Raw genomic sequence first — 24212 nt, forward strand, 5'->3', positions numbered from 1 at the left:
GGATGTAGGCGAGATACACTTGCGATGACATTCTGGGAGCGGTTGGTTAGCTACCACGCTTTTTTGGGGTTGAGTTTTACCTAGTAGGAAAATGAAATGGAACCTATACCCCTCCTGACCAGTAGGTCAGGGTGGGCTCTAAATGCTGCGTGCTAAAAGAAATTAAAGTGCGTGTGTAAATTAGGGTACGAGTGTGCATGTGAGAAGCTACTAGACGAAACTTACTAAAAATGGCTAGACAAAAGGTAAAGAGAATCAAAGGACATGCTGGCAGACTGTCTCCTGGGTGTGCAGAAAAGCTGAAAAAGTGCAAGTACAAAAGCAAAAAACAACAAAAGCAACACAAGTGGTCCCATTCTTTGATTGTGACATTAGCTTCTTCACCAAGCTAAACAAACAAGATCTAACAAACTCTATTGATGAATGATCAAGCTTGAAAATTCGAAAATGCAATATTTAACCTGAAATCGAGAACGAAAGCTAAGAAAACTGAGATCTACGCAAACTGGTCAGCGGGACAAGGTGACAGAAGCAAGCAGAAACGATTCTCATGCATTTTTGAGGACCTTAACCCGATTAAAACTTGTAAACACTCTAAGAAAACCTTGATCTAACTAAGCAAAGCAGATTCAAGCACTTAAACAACAAAAATAAACGTAAAACTACCAGATCTAGTTACTAGGCAGAAAGAAATAATAAGCAAGCTGAAACATAAAATAAAACCACAATAAACTTCATTGCATTCAAGATTATCACCCAAAAGATGTTTCAACTAAGTAGCTACTGGAATCCAAGTCAAAGGCAGGCAAAAACAAGTTCTTAAACTAAGAAATCTTAAAAACAAAGCAAGTAAAAGATTGTTTGGCTCATCGGAAACTGAAACTGGAGGAATTTCTGGAACTACGGCGGCTGGAATGAATCAGGCATGATGCTCCTCGCCGGCAGGTTGCCGGAATCTTCAAGTCAGGCTGCTGGATTTAGATGGAACTAAAAGCTAGTGGAGCTATTCTCCTCAAAAGTGATGTAGTAGTGATGATAAGTCCTCCGTGAAGTGGTGTGTCGATTCCTCCTTTTCTTTATGTTCAGCTCCTATTTATAGGGTGGCTTGCCCTAATTTCTAGGGCTTTCTCTTCATGTGGAATGACAATTTTGCCCTTCTTTAGATAGGTGATTATTCCAAGCAAGTCCTTCCTTCTCGTGTCCAGTTCTGTAGCATCCATCCTGACCAGTTTGCGTATTTTCTGCTCATACTGACCAGTTTGCACACTCTTCGCAGCTTTTTCACTCGAATTCCTTCTGAACCTTCCCTCCTGATTTAGTACTTCAACCTGCACACCTTAACAACTATTTTGCAGATATTATCCAATAAAGCACCTTATACTGACCAGTAACCAAGGCCTAGAATGCGACTTATCAGATAGTAAAAACTGAACTTTTCTATCATACTATCTATCTCTTAGATAATTTCCGATTATAGTGTGCTCATTTCTTTTACCGACGCACAAATAAAATATTTTGTTGCGAATGAACAAGATATTGAGGAATTGTCCATACATAAAATCATAATTATTGATACGGGCCTTTTCCACAGAAAAGGGGAATCTTGTGTTACAGTAGAAGCAGAAGTGATGTGGATTATTCAAGAATCGAAGTCGATTTGCTTTATAAAAAGAAGATATCAATTGAAAGATAAATGTGATAGTACTCCTTCCGTTTCCTCATAGTTGAGTCATTTTTCCATTTCGAAAAGTTCCCTCATAGTTGGGTTATTTCAATATATATTAACTTTTTTTCTCTCTCTTACTTTATTCACTTTTTACTTTATTCTCTCTATCTTTTTCTTCTTCTTACATTTTTATCTATTTATTTAATACACTCAATATTCATTTCTTAAACTCCGTGCTAAAAAGTTTTACTTCATCTATGAGGGAACGGAACTAGTATTACAAGGAAAATTAAAATTGGAAAACAGGTGTATAGAACATTCCGGCCAATGGTAATAATTTGATAAAATTACGATTAGAACTTTGACAAAAAGTTAAAAATGGATGATAATAAAATAGACAACATAGATGCGGTATGATGTGGGTGGGGTCAGTGTGGGGATGGGGAAACTGTGTTTGTGTATAGCACAGCAAAGCCTTAGAGCATTACAAATGGGCGCCCTTGCGCGCCCTATGCACCGCCACGTCATCATTTTTATCCTCATACTCTCTCACCTGCAATGGAGCGTCCTAAAGCGCGTCCTATGCATTTTCTTTTATTTGAATATTTAAATAACTACAAAAATTGGAAAAAAACTTCATTTCATTTATAAAAATTAATACATTAGAATACGAATTAAAAAAATATGCAAACTCAACGACGGCAGTTACGGACCCACACTTCTTCAATCATGTCGTTCATGAGCTGAGCATGGTCTTGTTGGTTGCGCATTGAGACCTGTCTAGATAGAACCTCATTGAAGCCCGTCGGTAATCCTCTAGCGGTGGACGCGGTCGCCTTGCCGGACAAGCTAGATGCACATTCATCATCGTTCCAGTGGGTGATGCTCCCACCTTCATGCTCGACTATCATGTTGTGCATGATTATGCACGCATACATGACATCGGCGATGACTTCCTTGAACCAGAGACGAGCTGGCGGTGTCGTCGTCGTGGTTCATTTTGGTATATAAGAGAGGTAGAAATGTGAGAGATGAGAGAAATGAGAGAGGCGAGATGTTCGAATGAACAAGTGAATGAGAAACGAGGTTTAAATAGACAAGATTTAGAAAAAAAAATCAAAAACATGTGTCATCGTCTGTGCCTATCGTCCGCGGAGCCCACAATGGTGCCCCGATGGCGTGGACGATGGCCTATCGTCCGGGCTTCTTCCGCGCCCGAAGCTTAGGGCGTGGGCGTAGGGCGTGCCATCGTCCGGGCACCCACAATGAAGCCATCGGTCGCGCCCGAGAATGATGGTACGTATCAGGCGCCCCATTTTTGGGTGCTCTCAATGGAATTGTAAAATCATCGCCGCTCAATGGACCCACCACTCATACAATTCCAGCTGTAACGTATATATACTACAACAAATATCAATTACATAGTACATAACAGATAACTCTAGCTCTCTAGCTGTGTCTAGAGACAGACGATTCCTTTATTTGGAATTTTTCTATTTTTGGCCAATAATATTACTGCATTTCTCAATTTCATCCGCTAACAGTAGCTCAGTTCCTTATTAATAGAGACATTTCTTTTCAGCACAGAGTTTAAGAATAGTGTGTTAAATGATTGGTGAAAAAAGTAAGAGAGAATAAAGTAAAAAATGGAATTACTTTTTGCTAAAAGTAGAAATGACTCAATTAACTTGGAACTTCCCTAAATAGAAAAATGACTCTATTAACATAAAATAGAGGGAGTAATTTTTATACGTATGTCATTTAAAACGATTCATTTCATTGTTAGAAATGAGATTTTATTACTACAGCCTCCGTCATAAAAGTAAAGGTATCTGCGATGGTATGAGTTTTATAGCATCTAATTGATAAAATATGAAAGAGATTAAAAGAAAGATTACCATTAGAATATATTAATAGAAAATTGGGCTATTTTATTAGAGAAAAAGAAATTGCTAAATAGAAGAGTAGTAGTATTATTTTTATAAGATAGACCAAAATAGATAAAGTCTCTTTTTTATGGGATGAAATGAGGAGTACTATAATTTAACGTGTTAACCATAGAGAATTAAATAAAAATTTAACTTTTTGAATAAGAAAGTAAAATGTAAAATCGGTTAATATTAGTCGGTAGCAACTGGCAACTGCCCGTATAGCATTGTAGATAAAAATGAATACTACACATTTGATGGTTGATGATTTGTTTCTATTATTTTTCCTTTTGTCTTTGCTAGTACTTATACAACTTTAGAGCATCCACGTCGGAGAGCAGGCTCCGTTCGTCCATCCGTATCGCTGGCAAGGACACGCTTGTCTGCCGCTGCTCTCTTGTCGCTGGCACAGACGTGCTCTTAGCTAAGAGCACGTCCGTGCCAGCGAGCAAGGCGACGTGGCACGTTTCTATTGGCATTTTCTTTTCTTTTTTTTTAAAAAAAATCAAAAATAATACCAAAAAATAAAAAAATTATATTTTCGGATTCCCAAAAATAAACAAATTTTATTACTATTTTTTTGTTTTTTTTAAAAAAAATTAATCCCAAAATCATATATAAATACACACATTCATCATCCATTTGGGCGAAATTCCGCCACGAGTAGTGAGTTTTTTAATTTTATGAATTTAATTATGTAATTTTAAATTTTTAGGATTTAAATTATGTAATTTTAAATTTTTAAGATTTTAATTGTGTAATTTTAAATTTCTAGGATTTTAATTATGTAATTTTTAATTTTTTTGTAATTTGTAATATTATTTCGGTTATTTTTAAAGAATTTTAATTTTGTTGAAATGTTTATATTTAAATTGAATAATGGAATGATGGGGCTCTAGTGCTCGTCCTTGCGGAAGAGCACGGATGTGGGGGTTGTGCTCTTGCCTAAGAGTAGGGAGTAAAAGTGTGCCCGAGCCCACATCCGTGCTCGTTGGTAAGAGCACGGATGCGGATGCTCTTAATGAAGTCATTCCCTCAAATTACGGAGATTTTTAAAGGAATTGCTTAGAATGAAATGTGTGAGATTATAATGAAAAATAGGTCGTCTTTCAGATTAGCTGTGCTGCTATTACAGTTAATTGTTATTAATTGTTTAGATCGAATTTTTTTGTTTAATTAATTGTTATTCAAAGAAATTATAGCTGTAATTTTTTTTGCAATTTTACTTTTTATGTACATTAGTTGATCGTTTTTATTGAATATATTTTATTTAAGCTGGTTTTTGGTCCTAATTAATTGTTAAGTTCCTCATGAATTAATTAATTTACTGTACTATTTTTTGCTATGACATAATCATATACAATTATACATCACAAATTAATTTCAATTAAATATCAAAGCATTTCTTCAATTATTATAATTCAGTTTCCTATTAATTATTCCTATAGCTAAGGGTTTTAAATAATTTATTTTACAGCAAGTTTAAAAAATGTACTACTCCTAGTTGGTCAAAAAATGAAGCAATGATAAAAATTATGGAGTTAGTATAGTAAGCAATTAGAAAAACGCGGAAAAGAGCCGTTGGTGAGATGGCGGGTCCGGACCTAATCACATGCTAATCAGCCAACTCCACTCTGTTTAATTTCTTTAATCTCCACTCTCTTTCCTTTCTCATTATTTGTCCTTTATTTATAGTTTACACTCTCACTCACTGCTCACTCTCACCTCTTCTTCCCACTCCAAATTCTCTCTCTCTCCAAACCCAGCCATGGATAGAGGAACCGCAATCCTACTAGCATTCATCTGCCTCGTCGCCAGCGTCGGCGGCATTTCCCCCTCCTCCGCCCCCGCCTCTTCTCCCGCCGCCGCCGCCACCCCCCCTTCCAAGCCCACCACCCCCCGCCCCAGTCGCCACTCCACCAACCTCAACTCCTCCAGTCTCAACTCCCCCGGCCTCGCCTCCCGTCGTCTCCGCCCCGCCGCCGCAAGTGAGCTCACCACCATCTCCAGCTCCCGTGAGCTCGCCGCCGACAGCCACTCCCCCTGCCAAGTCGCCGCCGTCTCCCGCGCCGGTCGCCGCCACTCCACCCGCCGCTTCCTCGCCGCCCATCGAGGCTCCAGTCGAGGCTCCGGTTGAGGCGCCAGCACCTAGCAAGAAGAAAACCAAGAAGCACGCCGCCCCTGCTCCGGCTCCTGAGCTCGCCGGACCACCAGCGCCGCCGGTCGGAGCTCCCGGACCCTCCGACGCCTTCGCCCCTGGCCCTGCATCAGTTGGTGATTTGGTACGTTTCAGATCTGGAAATTATCTGCTCTTTTTTCTGCATTAAAGCTTAAACTATAGATCTGCTGCTCTAATTAACCAACTAAATCACAAGATTTAAATGCTAATTAATTGTAATTAAAGTAATCACTCTCTGGATTTTTCAGATCTGTGTAGCATTATATGCTTAGAAGTTACATTTGGAAACACTGAATTTGTTTTATTATGACTCGTGCTTAAAATGTCGGTGCATTGTAGCGTCATTACCAATTGATTGTGTCTTAGTGGTCCCAAATCGAACTAGATTTTTGCCTTATAAGTTAGATTTGGAAACACTAGATTTGTTTTATTTTTTGGGTAATGTAATGTAAGAGAACTCTGTCGCTATTTGAGATTAAACTTGCTCTTTGTCACATAATAATAAACAGTACTTTAAAATAGAAGCGAATATTGGCTAAGATCACAAACAATGAGGTGCTCGGATCTGAGTTTCACCATGATTGGTTAGTGATGTCAAATAATTAGAAGGGTAGATCTTGACTAGTTTTATATTTAGATCTTGTCACTGTAGTAATATGTAGTTAGAAAAATGGGTTCCAAATCTAAGATCCATGATTAAAATAGAAGAAGAATAGTAGTTGTGTGAATTAAAAATTATAAAGACATATTTTTTGAGAAATTGATGGTGGTTACTTATTGCAGAGTGGGGTGGAGAAATTGATGAGCATGAAGGTGTTGGCAAGTTTTGCAATGGCCTCCTCCGTGGTTGGGTGGATGTTGTTCTAGAAACTTCATTCTTTTTTTGTTTATTTGCTATTTTTATTTATATCGACAGGGCCCATCCACGTGCACATTATGAACACCATAATTTAGCATATTTATATGTGAATTATATATGTCAGACATCATGGGACTGTATTGGATTCTTTGTGCTTGGGTAGAGATTTGAGAGCGAGAGACAGGCTTTTCTTCATTTGTATTGTTCATTGCTTTCCTTCTGTCACGTGCTACTACTTTATTAAGGCTCATTAATTTTTTTGATTACTACTTCTGTCTCGGTCACTTTAACTATTTATTACTCCCTCCGTCCCGCACTACTCGCACGTATTTCCTTTTTGAGCGTCTCAAGTTACTTGCACTCTTTCCATTTTTAGTAAAAATTTTCATCTACAGCCGTCATTTTTGACTTTCCTATACACTCATTTCTTAATCTCCGTGCCGAAAAGGAAATGAGCGAGTAGCTCGGGACGGAGGGAGTATCATTTTTATAAAATATATGCTTAAAAGTGATTAGGAATGCTAAAGTGGGACGGAGGGAGTACTTATTATATTTACGTGTAATACGATGGCTTTCGTTTTAGAATGTACTATGTCAATATATTAGTGCCTTATTTTATTGCCAATGGTAAATCGGTAAATTTAATAGTACCACTGGTTGTGTTTTTCAAGCTTAAACATGTAGTAATATTGTATTAAAAATAGAAGTACCGATTAAAAATTTTGGAGAAAGTATTAAAGTTTTGGTGATAGGAAATAAATGAAGACAAGTTCTATAATGACGATGGTAAATCCCGCCATTGATTGTCAGCTGACAAGTCTTCAACAAATTCTCAACTGTAAACTAATGCCATTAATTAATCTTACCAATGGAAGTTAATTGCAATAAGTTCAGATTCAATTCTGACATTATAAGGCTACGCCTACACTACACCATTATGATTGCAGCAATACCAGTACATATATCAGGTTAGCTGTTTTACAAGAATCTCATGAAAAAAACCACAATTCGATTAACTAACTGGAAAAATGATTAACATTTCTAGTTTCCACATAAAGAAAATACTAACATAAATCAGCAAGCAATTAAATGGTAGTAAATAGTACTCTCTCCATCCCATAAAAGATGTTTCACTTTCATTTTTAGTTTGTCCCACTAAAGATGTCACACTTCCATATTTAGAAAAAGTTCTCTCTCACAATAATATAAATATTATATTTTCTCTTTCGATTTAAAATGCAAAACAAAACCTAATAAAATTCTGTGCCGTCCCACAAGTATGATATCTTTTATAGGACGGAGGGAATACTACTATAATCGTAAAAATACGACTTGATTTCCAAACGTATCAAATGCAGTAGATGTTTGTGTATTCTTCCAACCATTTATTGTAGCAATAACGCAATTTACTGATGTATCAGCCTACCTATACTATTTAGGCCTAAATGCAGTGCTAACAGCACATTTATTTTACGTATAAATAAAGTCCTTCTAGCTTTAAAAAAGATAAGATGGGATAACTCAGGAGCATATTTAATTATTTATAGTAAACTCAAATCCATTTTATTATAAATATTTCATTAAATATTTATTCTACTCCAACCATATCATTACACTGAATTAAAGTTAAAAGAATATTCACTATATTATGATTTGTTCACTCACAAAATTTTGAAAAGAGTTTTTGATTTTATTTTGTGTAAACCTAAAAGAAAAAGTATTTTATATTCAAAAATCAAAAATAGGATTAGTGTGGAGTATCACTAGAACTAATTACCTACTTCATTTTAAGTTTTAGTATACAATTGAAGATGATCTAATACAGGTGAATACTATGATATATAGTGGGATTAGAAAGGGACTTGTACACTTTGTATATTTGTGCAAGTATCCATCTTAAGATACTAGTAGTATATATATGAGTGCTGAGTGCACAGTGATTTGTTAAGAAAGGTTATTTATCTGGTAAAATTTTAAACTTTGTTCAATCAATCAAGATTGCAGCAATGTTATAAACTCAATGACTTATGAAATGTTAATATCATACGTCAACTATATGCACTGAAACGACTTTGTATTATACTACTCCAAATTAAATAAATTCATTTGTGTACTACTTTTAATCTTGTTTCTCAATTTTCATTTCTCATTGTCTCTATTCCATTTCATTCTTTTTTGATATAAACTATAATTCAATAAATAAAATTAATTAATTCAATTAAAAGATACTTGTAAGGGCCTTTGATCGGCCCTACTTCCACAATGGGGGGCCTATCATCGGCCATCACTCATCGGCCAAACTAGACATGCAGAAACCGAACCGGACCCGCTGTTCTGAACCGCCGAAGGGTCCGGTTCAGGTTCAACGAAAAGTGAAACCGGAACCGCCGGTTCAACGGTTAAATCGGCGGTTCAATTAAAATTTTAAAAAATATATTTTATTTATAAAAATTGATTTTTATATTTAAAAAATAATATTTACAAATAAATGAATATAAGAAATTCGTAATAGCCCATATATATTTGATGGGCTCGTGAATTCTATGAAAGCCAAACCGATCAATCGGCCAAAAGGGAGACAGAAGCAATGGCCGTTCTCTGGCCATTCTTCCGCAATGATTGGCCGATAAGGGCTAATCTCGAGGCCTAGAGATCTGCCCAATCATAATGAGTGCTCTAAAATGGGAACAGTTGTGATTATTCATAGGAAGATTTTAAAGCTAATATTCAAAATCGGAATTTGGCGGTTACTTAAAAGTTTATAGGGTAATTATACTCTTAAAACTAATCTTAAACCATTGTGATTTAAATTTGTAGTCACGTTTGTCAAAGTGTGCCCTTAAACCACGTTTCACTGAGGAAACCACGTAATTTTAAAGGGCGATGTATTTATTTAAAAAATGCATTCAAGGAGATGAATAGTGACACATTTTTTTTAAGTTAGAATATAAAGCTACATATCAATTTATAAATATATTGATATTAATTGACATCATAAAACATAATGTTTCAATATCATTTAGCTGATTCATCAATATTTTTTCTAACTCAATATCAATAACTGATATGTTTTGTAATGCTAACTACTGCTTTTGTTTTCGAATAAGAGTCTCGTTTTTCCATTTTGGTCCGTCGACGAATAAGAGTCCCGATTAAGTTTTAATATAAATGGTAATATGACTCACATTCCACTAACTCATTTCAGTTACATTTAATTTAAATCTAATATATACAAATAAAATTCATATGCCAATAACTTTTTTCCACCTTTTCTTAACATATTTTAAAAACTACGCTGAAAAGAAATGTGACTCATATTCCCGAGAGAGAATAATATTAATGTATCATAGAATAAATATGATTTTCAATTTTCAAAATTCTCATTTAAAAAAAGTTATAAGTGAACCAGATATTATAATTGCTTAATCTAGAATTCATTATACTATGAATTATAGATTTATAAATACGTCCGGGCCCTGATGAAACTGTTCCTAATTGGATAATATTGTGACAGCCCAAGTTTGATGTAAACGGCCCGTTAATAATAATAAAGTCTTAACAAATGGGATCTTTCACCACAGCCACTGTGTGTGTGTGTGTGTGTGTGTGTGTGTGAAAGCTTAATTGGGAGCAGGCACAGAGCTTCCATGGCGTCTTCGTTTCAATTGGTTCACTCCACCACATCATTGAAGAATTCAATTTTTTTCCGCCGCAGCAGAGTCCTAGCATTTCCTCTCGACCTATCTCCTTTCTCCACCTCCTCCGCCATTTTTTCTTCCGCTACACTACAGGCGCATAAAAGGTCGAGGCAACCCGCTGCCGGCGTGAAAGTTTGTAGAGACGGTAAGCGTCAAACCTTACATTTTATTGTTCACACGCACACGCATTCAATTTCCTACCAACTATGCGAACTAGCGGTTTCAGCATTGTTATGCTATTATTCTATGGTGATGATTAGACTTAGAAATTTGCAGAAATTGTGAAGGGTAATCCGACGAACAATGTTCCTGATTCCATTTCCTCAAAGCTTGGATTCCATAGGAGGAATAATGCAATGTTCAGCTATTAATGCAATGTTCAGCTATTTTGACACCAACTACGCCAAAAAATTTGCAAAGTTCGATAATTTATGTCCTATAGTCTCTGTGAAAGCGGTAGGTTGATTTCCTGATTACAGATTTCAAGTTTATGTCTCTGTTTTAATTGCATGTCTTCACACATCCAGTCTGATTCTTCCACTGAATCCAATCATGTTATTTCTTGCTTTCATCCAATTGATGATAATTCTGTGCTTTACATGTTAACCTCTATAGAAAGGTCGAGCTTATATGCTCTTAGCAAAGCGTCCTTGGGTTGGCAAGGAATTGTTTTTAGGTGCTTCCCCATAAATTTAAGATCAACTAAAAAATTATGTCTAAATTCTGATGCTCAGTTATGACAAAAATTAGCCTACAAAACATAAATATTTCCCCGTGCATTACTTATTTAACATAAGGGTGAAAAAAACTAGGCTTAAACTTCATGCAACTTGTAATTGTTGGGAAAATATCATCAGTCGTCACATACAGAATCAAGATGATCAGCCTATCTTTACTCAAACTTTGTGGACTGATTTGATGGGATACTGGAGTCAAATTGTCATGTTGGAAAATTAAAATTTTCCCTTAAATACTACAGATGATTCACCTAATTGGGATTTAGAAACGATTCAAATCTTTTTGTTAGTTTGAACCTTAGCTATCTGGCCTTACCTCCAGGGCTTAACTAGCAACCTAGTATAGAAAGTAAAAGTAATTCTCTACATCAAGAAATTAGCTTGGGTTTCTCTTTTTCATCTTGAAACCTACTGATATTGTCGTAATCTTGTTTGCAGAGATAAACATCTAACATTTTTTTTATCCCTTGTACTTCTCCAATCTTATTTCTCTATTGACAAATCTGTAAATTTATATCATGAAAATGAAAATATCTGGAAATAATAGTATATCTCTATGTTTAGCTAATTTTAGATATATACAGATTAGCTGCAGAGATATCCTCATAGCATATGTCTCTTTACAACTTGTACTTCTCAAATCTCATAGTATATGTCATTTTAGGTCATCCTTTTTAAAATTACCTAAAAACTAACTAAAAATGACCTCCATGAATTGGTTTTGTGTTCTGCTATATGATTGAGTTAAGCATATATATATTGTTTTTCTAAAACCTTAATGAAATCCTCCCACCCGTGGAACTTGACCCCCCTTCTCTTCTTTAACTTGAAGGTCGAAAAACCAAAATCTAATTGATATATGTGTGTGATCAGTACCAGGTGGAAATAGTCGGAATGCCTGTCGGAAAGTTGTCTACATGTAAGCTCTTCCGTCGATTCCTAACTCATCGCTTATTCTCTGTGGCTAGCTCCTTGAATGAACCAATTGCTGACTCAATATTCAGTGACACACACAAGTCGGGGTCCTACACGCGGGGCGACTCCACCTTTTACTCCCTTATTCAGCACCATGCCCACTCTTGTGATTTCAAGGCCTTGGAGCTTATCTTTCAACGGATGAAGCGCGAAAACAGAGCCTTTTCTGAGAAGATTTTCATCCTAGTCTTCAAGGCTTATGGCAAAGCACGTCTCCATCGTAAAGCTGTTGAATTGTTCAATAGCATGGAGGATAAATACAGCTGCTTGCCAACTGTTAAGTCCTTTAACTCTCTTCTTAATGTCATTATTCAGCAGGGATTGTATCGTGATGCTCTGGACTTCTATCACTATGTTCTTAACGATAAAAAGCATATTTCTCCCAATGGTTTAACGTTTAATTTAGTCATCAAGTCGCTGTGTCGATTGGGATTAGTTGGTAGGGCTGTAGATATGTTTAGGGAGATGCCTGCTTTCCGTTGTAAGCCTGATACATATACTTACTGCACTCTCATGGATGGTTTGTGTAAAGAGGATAGGATTGATGATGCTGTGGCTTTGTTGGATGAGATGCAAATAGAAGGGTGTGACCCCACTCCACCTACATTCAATGTGTTAATCAATGGGCTTTGCAAGAAGGGGGATTTGGCCCGGGCGGCTAAGCTAGTTGATAATATGTTCCTCAAAGGCTGTGTTCCGAATGAAGTTACTTACAACACGCTCATACATGGGTTGTGTCTCAGAGGAAAGCTAGAGAAGGCAGTCAGTCTTTTGAGCAGAATGTTGTCAAATAAGCTCAAGCCAAATGACATCACTTATGGAACCATAATAAATGGACTAGTAAAGAAGGGACCAGCTACTGATGCTTTGAACATGTTACTGGGAATGGAGGAAAGAGGCTATGCGCCAAATGAGTATGCTTATTCTGCTATTATTAGTGGGTTGTTCAGAGAGGGGAAATCGGATGAGGCACTAAAACTATGGGCCAAGATGTTAGAGAAGGGATGCAAACCAAATACAGTTGTGTATAGTGTTGTCATTGATGGTCTGTGCCAAGACGGAAAGCCCCATGAAGCCGAAGAGTATTTTTCCCAAATGATTGATGCGGGTTGCTTGCCAAATGCACACACATACAGCTCCCTGATGAAGGGCTTCTTTCAGGTCGGAGACTGTGATAAGGCAGTTCTTCTATGGAAAGATATGGTTGAGAAGGATTACAAGGATAATGAGGTTTGTTACAGTGTGCTTATTCATGGTTTCTGCAAGAATGGGAAGTTGGAAAGTGCTCTGGTGATATGGAAGCAGGTGCTGGCTAAAGGACTTACACCAGATGTTGTGGCTTATAGCTCCATGATTCATGGTCTATGCAATGCTGGCTTAGTAGAACAGGGTTTGAGCTTATTTAATGAGATGCTATACAAAGCATCTGACTCCAAACCTGATGTAATCACCTACAATATAATCATCAATGCCTTGTGCAAACAGGGCAGTATTTCCCATGCCATGGATATACTTAATCGCATGTTAAGTGAAGTCTGTGATCCTGATTCAGTTACCTGCAAATTTTTCCTGACAGCTTTTAGGGAAAAGCTTGATCCGCCTCTAGATGGCGGAGATTTCCTAGATGAGCTAGTTCTAAGGCTACAAAAATGTGACAGAATAATTGGAGCTTCTAATATTATACAAGTGATGCTTCAAAATTTTCTTCAGCCAAAGGCCTCCACTTGGGACAAGGTAATTCGAGGGATCTGTAAACCAAAGAGAACTGAAGCAGCCATTAACAAATGTAGGGGTGACTTATTCTTCTGATTCTGCCAGACCAACTTTTGGTATGAGTTCATACTCCTTTAATACCACCCGGACATGGTATTCAGCTTCGTTTGTAAACTTCCTTTATTGCACTACCTTCCTGGTAAAAATTGGAAAAATCTGAATGTTTTCTCCTGGTCTTTAGGCTGCTCGGAAACTGTCTTACTGATTTCCGTTAGATGTTTTATTTTCAAAACATTGTACAATATCTGCTTTAGTTCTCAAATCTTGGTCTTGGATCACTGCAATCAACACCTTCTTACAACTGTAGTTTCACTTATTGAGAAAAACAAATGACTATATTTTTTGTTTTTATTTAATAATAAGGTCATGTCTTATAAATAAGAAGCATCTTAAGTAAAATACTCAATGTTTAAAGCCAGTTCTTTTATTCTTATATTTTTGGCACTTTGTTCTAAAATGCAGGCAGGTCATTTATGAACCATGATCCTCAAGGTTATTTATAATTTATTAAGGTCAGTGAAGTGACCACTTCATAGACTGGTTGGGAAGACCTATCTGCGTCTAAAGATTGTGGAAGCTCAAAATGGAAGGGCTCATGAAGGCCACCACACTCAAACGTAGCGTCAAGCGTAGCGTCAAGCACCAACCAGAGAAGCATGAGAAGACAATCAAAATCAGGTTCCCTGCTTGCTCTGCCGCTGCAAACACACATTAATAGTAGTATTGCCAATCTGGATGTTCAAGCTATGATAATCACTCTTGTCTTGTCTTATCCAATAACTCACCAATTAGTTTTGTCTTGTATCACATGTTCAGAGCCTCGAGCAACTAGCCCTGCAGTAGATTCTTCTTCAGCTGCCCAAGGTTTTCTACGACAACTATCCTGCGGTTATGTATGAGTGTCTTTATAAATAGACCTCACAATCTGCGGAGGATTTGACAAAGAGTTTATATGTTATATTAGTGGAAACACTATGTAATTGGTGATCGTGAATGCCAGCCCTGATTTTGAGTTGCTTTGAAACGTTGTCAAGTGTTTCCTCAACCCTCGTACATTGTCCAAGATTCAGATATGTTTCCAACTGCTGCATCAGCCGCTTGTACCCCTCTCTAGCTTATAAGTGAAAATGGCATTTTTGTTGTGCTTGGTTTATCAAAGGTAAGTGTTGCTATCTACCTATGCGTGCTTGTGTTGTACTTGCACTAGCCCCATTTTGGTGTTTTTGTTGTGCATTTTTGGCGCTTGTTCCAGCTAGCTGGCCTATTTCATTGGGGGTAGCTGTTGCTGTAGGAAGTCTTCAACTCAGAGAGAGGCCCTTAGGCAGAAACATCTGTGGCTTAAATTGGAGAATGATTTATAAGGTATGGTTGGCTGGATTATGGCTTTGATGCTATATTAATTGTAAATAACTAAATATAGATACCAATAGAATAATAGTATCTATTTGAATCCAAGATTGATCCTCACAAGTACATTAACCTTAAGGATCAACACATTTAGAATTTACATTATACTCATTTTGATGTGGCTGTGATGATGCCCTATATGAGCCACCTCTTTCAACTTGATTCTCTAGTTTTTGGGTTCTTCTTTTTTGATTTTTCTGATTATGGACTAGCTGACGTCGTCGTTCTTCGTTCGCCGGAGTAATAAATATCAATGTTGATCGCAGGGATGTTAATTAAAGCTTATTCCCCATATATAATGATACCCACAATCTTGTCAAACTTCATATTTATATGGTGTGCACCTAACTGTTAATCCAATTAAGAAATAAGAATAGCTCTATATTAATGATAGGCTAAAAATATTTGACCTCCATTACATTATATTCATACTACTTCCCTCTCAAAAAACAGATCATTTCATTATTTGTGGGAGGTCTACTATACCTCAATCATCCATACCAATGTTAGAAAATCCCCAGCTCAAGTTGTGTTCAAGAAACAAATTCCATTCCCTCCTACTAATATTACTCCTCATCCAAATTTATTACCTAAGTTCCATTCTCTACTCTCGACAATCCCTCGGGCCGAGAAGATACGACGACGGCCTCATCTACGTCTACGATCTCCCCCCGCCTTCAACAATGACCTGCTCCTCAACTGCCCTCTGGCCACCACCATCCCCACTTTACCCAAAAGCCTCGCTCTGTCGTGGTACTGGACCGACATGTTCACCGGCGAAGTCATGTTCCATGCAAGAATCGTGGGTATCATTATAGACTAAGGGAAATTAAATAATTTTAGTGAAGAAGAGAGAGTAAATAGACTAAAATACTAAATTACCCTTCATGGCCTTAAGGATATTTCTGTTCAAAAAAATAAGAAAGAAGCTCAAATGATATTAAGTTGAAGTTGACAGACTTAAAAAAAATAATTTCAAAGTGTTAAAGAACAAAAAATGATATTAGTACTAGTTTACAATGAAGTTACTAGATCATAAGAAGAGACGAAACCAAAAACTTGAATGAGCCACTCTCAATTATCATTTTTTTTGTAAAATTATAAGTATTTGATCACTAGCAGCACCAATTCTTTCTTGATTATCGGACCAGGAATTAAAGTACTAAGATTATTTAGACCATCTCGATGTAAGGCTGATCATCATGGTCGACGTAAGCATGAGCATCGCCTGCCCTCTTAAACAACCCAGATCTAACGTAGTCTGCAATCTACTCGGTAGTTTTGATCACTTCAACCTCAGCTGCAGCCACAGAAGCAGCAACCGTTGAACTGTTGAAGGGACGGAGGAGCTATCGATCACAACTGCGGCTTCATTGCTCACCATTTTGAAGAAAGTTCTAACTAGTTTGATTTAATTTGCAGTCTCTCTCTTGACACATTTTTTTGGGCTGCTTGATTCCCTATTTTTAGGGGTTGCATTCAAATTGGGATTATATCACATATTTGTTGTCTTCTTCAAATATCATGCTTTAACTGAAGAGTGAAGACCTACGAAATCTGTCCTTAGATTCAATTTTTCAGTTACAACTCAAAAAGGTTGACAGACACAAAATATGGGCAAGGTTTGTATTTTCATACAAAGAGTAGTTAAAGTTGATTGTTTCTGCTGTTACAACTCAAATTCTTATGGTATGTAATTTTGAATGATTGATATTTTCTAGTTGATTGTTTATGTTATAATTAAGGGCCTAGTAATTTGTATGGTAACGACATAAACTATTTATTATTTATCATAGATTTGGCATGTGTGTTGAATAACGACGAACAACTCGACACAAATGTTGAAACTAGATTTTTACCAAAAAGGTTTTCCGACAACGTTTAATGATAGTACTAACAAACATTTTTACATCGTTCGTTAGTGAATTAGTTTGTAGGCTAGAAAGATCGTCGGTCATCTTACAACATGGTATAAATTTTCTATTTTGGAACTAATGTGTATAAAAAAAGTCACCCAACAAAGTTTAACCAATAAATGATTATTTCCTAGATTTTATATCGGAAAGAACATTGATCACAACGACATAAACAATGGTTCCTAACCAACCAAATTCCATATTTTCAATTTTTTAACACAATATAATAAATATGATGATATAAAAATAAAATACAAAAATTAAATATATAATAATAAGTAAAAGACAAAAATGTTGATAATTATTTCATGATAAAATATTTACAAATTACAAAGTTAATGTAATAAACAAAACTCCTAACTTAAATAATTGTAAATAATTTATAATTATAAGTTTACAATGAAGTTACTAAATTATAATAGGAAGAGACTGAACTAAAAGCTTGAATGAGCCGATGATAGTAATGTTATCGATCGATTGTCATGTCCCGAAACAGTTATGAATAGTCTCATTATTAATTTTTTGTAAAAAATTCTCTCACTAACAGCACTAAATTCTTTCTTGATTATCAGACCAGGAATTGAAATACTACTTGAAATTGACAATTCAATTATATTCCTTGATTTTTTGGGATATTATTTTCTATGATAATACTATAATCATATTTCTTGTACTAATATTACGTTGTTCATTAGTGAACTAGTACTAGTTTGACAAAGTTCACAAACTAAAAAAAATGTTCCCTCGAAAATACAAATGATAACGTGATGAGATTATAAAGAGAGAAGAACAATGGTAAGAATAAATACGATGACGTTTCATGAGTTTCCTCTACATATAATGATAATTAAATTATGGATTCCAGCTCCATGGGCAAAAATGATGAAGACAACCAGTCATTTGCATAGGAGGATTTTCATGCATCTTTGGAGAAAGGTTCTAGTCGAAAATTGTTAATGTTAATCTATTGCAGAAATTTTCTAGAATGAAATTGTAACACATGAAAAAAAATTGTAACAAAAGAAAATAGAAATCAACGTGAATAGAAAAATATTAGTATGTGACATTTTAATCGTTATATGGAATAAAATAATTAAACAAATTGACTTAAACTATAAAGTATAAAGTTTAATATTTTAAAACAAATAAAACTTTAGTAACCAATTCGATACAACTTTTTATAATATTAACCCGTATAACTATATCTTAAAACTTTCCAATTTGAGTTTAAAGTCTCAATTTTGCAGGGATGTCAATGTAGCCCGTAACCCGTGGGCTGGCCCGAATAGCCCGCCAAATTTATAGGGTTAGAGCTGGAAATTTCTAGCCCGATAAAATTAAACCCGATTAGCCCGCACCCGATTAACCCGCGACCCGTTAGGGCTAGACCCGAAAATCCGATGGGCTGGCCCGAAAACCCGATTTTATTAATATAATAATTGATAAATAAATTAAAACTTCAAATTCACTTAAAAATATTTAAATTTCTAAAACATACATTAAAATTTCATGAAATATTTCAAAATTTAGTATTTGATCATGTTTATGATTGAGTTTGACCATATATCTCAAATTTATCATAATTAAATATTTTACATTTTATGAATATAACTAATTTTCATCATTATTTATTACTTTGATCGCATGTTAATCTTATCGGTAGCAACCCGATTAACCCGCTGGGCTAGCCCGAAACCCGAGCTTTTAGGGTTAGGGTTGAACTTTTACAACCCGAAAGAATTCACAACCCGATTAGCCCGCACCCGATTGACCCGCAACCCGAGTAGGGCCGGCCTGAAACCGGATAGGCCGGCCCGATTGATATCCCTACAATTTTGATTTAGCTTATTTTATATCTTGAACCTTTTTGAAAAATTTCTTTTATAGGCGAACTTCAAAAAATGGTTAAATAATAGCCAACAAAAACTGATTTATTTAATAAATTTATTTTGAATGTAAAATATCTAAAATGTCCACAATTGTATATACAATTTTTGTTAATTTATCACCACTCTTTTGTTTTATGACATTGAGGTATCCCCCTTTAAATCAGCCGCGACGCGCGTCGCCCTTCTAACTTTTTACATTATACGTAGTAATTTATATTGTTGCATCGAAGATTGAGAATTAATTTCTAATTTATATCTCAGTTAACTAATTGCGTTATTTGCGCAGATCGTGACAACCACTGAATGCTAATCACATGATAAAATTTTAATTATGCTTGGTAATTATGATAATTAATGTGACCCTTCTATCATTATGTTTACTAGATACCCTCCCACGTTTTCACCCCTTGGACATTTAATATATTATCTGCTATTAATAATTACTTTTTTTTTTGCAGTGATGTTAATTAAACCGTATTCCGGATCTATAATGATACCCACGATCGTAATATTATTTTCTTAAACAAAAGTTAGCTCGATAGGTGTCCCCTCGTGGTTCGTCCTTGACTATGAATAAAGCCATGAATAATCTATACAAGTTTAATATTCAAATTTCTAATAATTATTATTCATCTCCACTTATTCTAGAGAGATAAGATTTGACCCTAATGAATAGCATTATAGTCATAACTTTTTAGGTGAATTATTTTTTTTTCTAAATCGATTTTTATTTACTAAATAGCACCATTCTTTTTATATGGTTGTTGACGTAAACAATGAAAATAGTTCCACATAGCTAATTAAACTTTGTTGTAGTGCGCCTACAAATAGTTAAAGAAGTCTTATTTTTGTATTGTTGCTTTGTATTATTCGTAGAGGTAGTAGAAGTTCTTCACCAAACACCTTTCTTTCTCTCAAAAACTCCCATTTCACTATTTGTAGTTATATATACCTCCCAATGTTGGAAAATCTCAACTTCAAGTTGGATAAATTTTTTCCAAGAAAGACAATCCATTCCCTCCTACTTTTTTTGTTCAAATGCTCACTTCTCCTACTAATCCTCCTCCTCCTCTTCCAAATCTATTCCCTACGCTCAATCCTCTCCTCTCCACCGCCACCACCCCTCAAGCCGCCGTCAAGATGCGACGCCGGCCTCGTCTACGTCTACGACCTCCCCCCCGCCTTCAACGCCGACCTCCTCCGCAACTGCCGCGATCTAGACCCATGGATATCTAAATGCAACACCCTCTCCAACGCCGGCTTCGGCCCCCGCGCCACCTCCCTCCCCGCCATGCCGGAGAGCCTCACCTCGTCGTGGTACTGGACCGACATGTTCGCGGCCGAGGTCATGTACCACGCGAGGATCATGAAGCACGAGTGCCGAACCACGGAGCCCGAATCCGCTACGGCCTTCTACATACCCTTCTACGCTGGGGTCGCGGTAGGGAAATATTTATTCACTAATCGCAACTATACCGCCAGGGATCGAGACTACCAATGCGAGGACATGCTGACGTGGCTCAAGGATCAGCCTCCGTGGAGGCGATCCAACGGCTCTGACCACTTCATCCTCCTGGGGAGGATGACGTGGGATTTTCGGCGGAAAAGAGACGAAGACTGGGGTTCCAGCTTCGTCTACATGCCGCTAATGAAGCAGATCGTGCGGTTGACAATAGAGCGGGACCCGTGGGACCACGGCGAGATCAGTGTTCCCTACCCCACCGGATTCCACCCAAAGTCAAAATTGGAAGTTGACCAATGGATTGATTTTGTTACATCTCGAAATAGGACTAGCTTGTTCACGTTTGTGGGAGCCAAGCGGAATAAGATCAAGGATGATTTTAGATCTTTACTTCTAAGCTATTGCTTCAACGAGACGGGATCCTGTCGCGTCGTCGACTGCTCGGGATCGCGGTGCTACAAGGGTACGCCCGAGATCCAGGAGGCGTTCCTGGGGTCGGATTTTTGCCTGCAGCCTAGGGGGGATGCGCACACTAGAAGATCGACGTTCGATTGCATGCTGGCCGGTTCGATTCCGGTTTTCTTCTGGAGGAGGAGTATTGAGCATCAATATGAGTTGTTCTTGGGGGATGAACCGGACCGGTTTTCTGTGTTTATTGATTGGAAGGATGTTAGGAATGGTGTGTCGATTAGGAAAGTGTTGGAAGGGTATAGTAGGGAAGAGGTGAGAAGGATGAGAGAGAAGGTTATTAGTTTGATACCAAATTTTATTTATGGTGATGGGAATGGGATTGGTAAAGATGCATTTGATATTGCTACTGATGGAGTGATTAAGAAAATCAAGGATCAAAATGAGTCCAACATGAGATAGAAGCCTATTTTGTCACAACCAGAAGAAGGAAGAAGAGGTGCAAGGCCGGCAAATCAAGGTATGTATAATGTATGTATGGAGGGGAAAAGGTCAATTTTTTATATCAAATTAAAAATGTCAATTTTTTGAGAAAGCGATTGTGTTGAATTATCATCACAGATAGATGTGGTAAGTAGGTAAGTTATTACTGTTTTAGTTAAATATTGAGTTATGCTCTTTTCTATTTTCTTATAGAATATACTTATTGTGACAAAATTCTTCTGTATTTGCAATAAAGGGATATTTTTTTCCCCATCGTGTATTACACATGTATATCGCACTGGCGTAGGTTTTTATATTATTTTTTCCGGCTAATAAGGAATCCAATTTCAATATGCCAAAAATGCCAAGCACAATGTATTCCTACTTTTCTAGATGTAATGATAATAAATGTGATGCTACAGGCGTGTTTGACGTTGATGCAGTTTTTAAGCAGGATACAAAAATCAAATAATCAAATTCAATATTTAGATTCAATTCATACAGTTAACCTAAATTGTTTATTTAGGTTGTTCACATTTAGCATTGATTAATTTGTCTTGACTTTACACGGTCTCAAATGAAAATGCGACACCTGCTAATGCTATGGCCGAAGGGTTTTACTTTCTTGAACTTCGTTTGAACGTAATTGAAGGCTGATATGCCGCTAATCACAGTTATATTCACACTTTTATATGATTCAAAAGTAGTACTAATCAGTGACCAGCCAAACTGATTAAAATAATTAAAAATAGATGTACTTAATACTTAGTTAATAAGATAGTTTACCTAAAATAAATTAGTAGTCAGTTTTTATCCAAATTTGGAGGGAGAGTATGCCAAAGTATTTACACATTTTTTTGTATTATTACTTTATGTATATTTATTAAAATAATTGTGTATGACTAGCTAGTTATAACGTGGTCGCATAGTTTTGTTGTTAAAAATATTATTCTGTTTTTCTTTGAAATTAGAGTTTCTACTATAAATATTAAATATAGTACTCGTATGAGTTTCTACTATAAATATTTCAAAGCTCTTCAGCCAATCGAAAAAGTTAAAATAATTGATTCAGTTTTAGTCTAAACTGCTACGTACCTACTTTTTATTTTTTTTCCTTATTTTTTTAGAATTTAAAGACATGAATTTTACTCTTTTTTAGTTTTCCCTTCAAATTAGTTTTTCTCCAAATTGAAGCTGATGTATCTGTCGTAAAAGCCTACATGGCAAAAATAAATGTGATGATCATTAAAACATTGATTTTAATAAATAGTGATATTTGCCTCTAAATACAAGATTTTTTTTAAGTTTTCTAGTTTTCACTCAAACTTTTGAGACTAGGAAAAAATTACTCCCTCCATCCCTAAAATTTTGTCGCATTTTTCCATTTCCGTATGTCGCACAAAATTTGTCACATTTCACTTTTTATCATTTTTGGTAGTGGACTCTATATTCCACTAACTTATTATCACTCACATTTTATTATAAAACTAATACTTTAAAAGTAGGACTCACTTCCTACCAACTTTTTAAACCCACTTTCCATTACATTTCTTAAAACTCGTATCCGGTCAAATTGTGACAAAATTTGAGGGATGGAGGGAGTAGAAAATATCAAAAGTTCGTATATGTACAAGCAAATTATTAAAGGATTGTACGACCATTTTTTGTAACGTAGTAGATAGTAATATCATGCGTAGTTCACATCAATGGGAAAAAAAACTTCAAAATTCATATATTTAGATTTCAAAAATAAAACATCTGTTAAGTCTTCAAGTATTGCTAATTAAAGTTTTAAGGTTTACTTGTTACAATATTGTTCAGTTCATACAATCTTTTTGAGTTATTCAAGGTTTACCTGTTCCTTGTCAATTCTATTACACATGCAAACAAAATTTAAATCTAGGCATACTATGCAATTCCACATCTTTTAAGGCTTGGGCTGACTCGTCTCAATTGAGAGAATCTAATGGACGCCCCCTCCCACGCCTATTGCGTTAGGTAGCGTTCGGTTTACTAGATAAAATAATACCAAGATATAATCTAGGATTGAATTGTGAGATTATTTTAGTCATAGGGGGGTTAGCTATGACTAATTATCCCATAATTATCCATCTATAAATTGAGTTATGATATTGTAGAACAAAACACTACATATTTAATCTGTGATACAATCTTGCAAACCGAACACCCCATTAATGCATACTACTAGTATTAATCCTCGTACGATGCTTAGACCCAATTTATTTTCATCGTACTATTTTCATATTGTCATTTAATTAGTTAAAATAAGAAGAAATATCATTACATAGAGTAATAAAATTTAGAAAAATGTATATATGTTAATTTATTAGAAAACTATAGAAACAAAATTGATTAAGTTTGAAACTAGATCATACATACATATATGTCAATTAAAGTACTTTGGATCTCTATTACAGATAGAACAATTATACTTTAACAACAGAAAATTCTATACCGAAATATTACCTAATATTTATAGATAGAGAAATCAACGATTGTTTTTATATTACCTAGTGTAAGCAATACCTCAATTACTTTTTAGTATTTGAGACTTTTAAATTGTAATTGACCGAAAATTTTAAATAATAAATCATTCATTATTCTTCTCAAAGTTTATTTGGGAAGCCAATGACTTTGTGTTGTATCGGACAATGGTGTTTGACCAATAACTTTTGCTTTATACTCTAACTAATGATCATATTTCCTTCTAAAATAACAATCTTAAAAATAATCTAAAAACTTGCTTTTTATATTAGTATAGATAGATTACTCATTCAAAACATATGGAGTACTATAATAAATGCATGATTA

At 35.7% G+C, this 24212-nt stretch overlaps 2 protein-coding genes, 1 long non-coding RNA gene and 1 pseudogene across 6 annotated transcripts; all 4 read left to right on the top strand.

Moving 5' to 3' along the window:
• Positions 1-5300: 5300 nt before the first annotated feature.
• LOC121784777 lies at positions 5301-6898 on the top strand (annotated as a pseudogene).
• Positions 6899-10227: 3329 nt separating this feature from the next.
• Positions 10228-14438, top strand: LOC121784764 (pentatricopeptide repeat-containing protein At4g20090-like). Of its 4 annotated transcripts, none has more exons than XM_042182991.1 (4): positions 10228-10475; positions 11941-11986; positions 12072-13871; positions 14278-14438. In XM_042182991.1, the coding sequence occupies exons 1-3, from the start codon at positions 10280-10282 to the stop codon at positions 13849-13851; spliced, it is 2022 nt and encodes a 673-aa protein (XP_042038925.1). In that variant the 5' UTR covers positions 10228-10279; the 3' UTR covers positions 13852-13871; positions 14278-14438. The 4 variants fall into 4 exon arrangements, with proteins under 4 accessions (XP_042038925.1, XP_042038924.1, XP_042038926.1 ...); XM_042182990.1 differs by adding an exon at positions 10607-10786 and having other exon boundaries at positions 10341-10475; positions 11941-13871; XM_042182993.1 differs by lacking the exon at positions 10228-10475 and adding an exon at positions 10634-10786.
• LOC121784780 lies at positions 14439-15406 on the top strand. Its single transcript, XR_006046780.1, has 3 exons — positions 14439-14493; positions 14632-14974; positions 15068-15406. It is a non-coding gene; the product is annotated as an uncharacterized LOC121784780 (long non-coding RNA).
• Positions 15407-19876: 4470 nt separating this feature from the next.
• On the top strand, positions 19877-21816 carry LOC121784768 (xyloglucan galactosyltransferase XLT2-like). The gene has a single exon (XM_042183000.1). The coding sequence runs from the start codon at positions 19986-19988 to the stop codon at positions 21357-21359; it is 1374 nt and encodes a 457-aa protein (XP_042038934.1). The 5' UTR covers positions 19877-19985; the 3' UTR covers positions 21360-21816.
• The last annotated feature ends 2396 nt before the right edge of the window (positions 21817-24212 follow it).

This window comes from Salvia splendens, chromosome 21 (genome assembly GCF_004379255.2).
Source record: "Salvia splendens isolate huo1 chromosome 21, SspV2, whole genome shotgun sequence".
Lineage (NCBI taxonomy): Eukaryota > Viridiplantae > Streptophyta > Magnoliopsida > Lamiales > Lamiaceae > Salvia > Salvia splendens.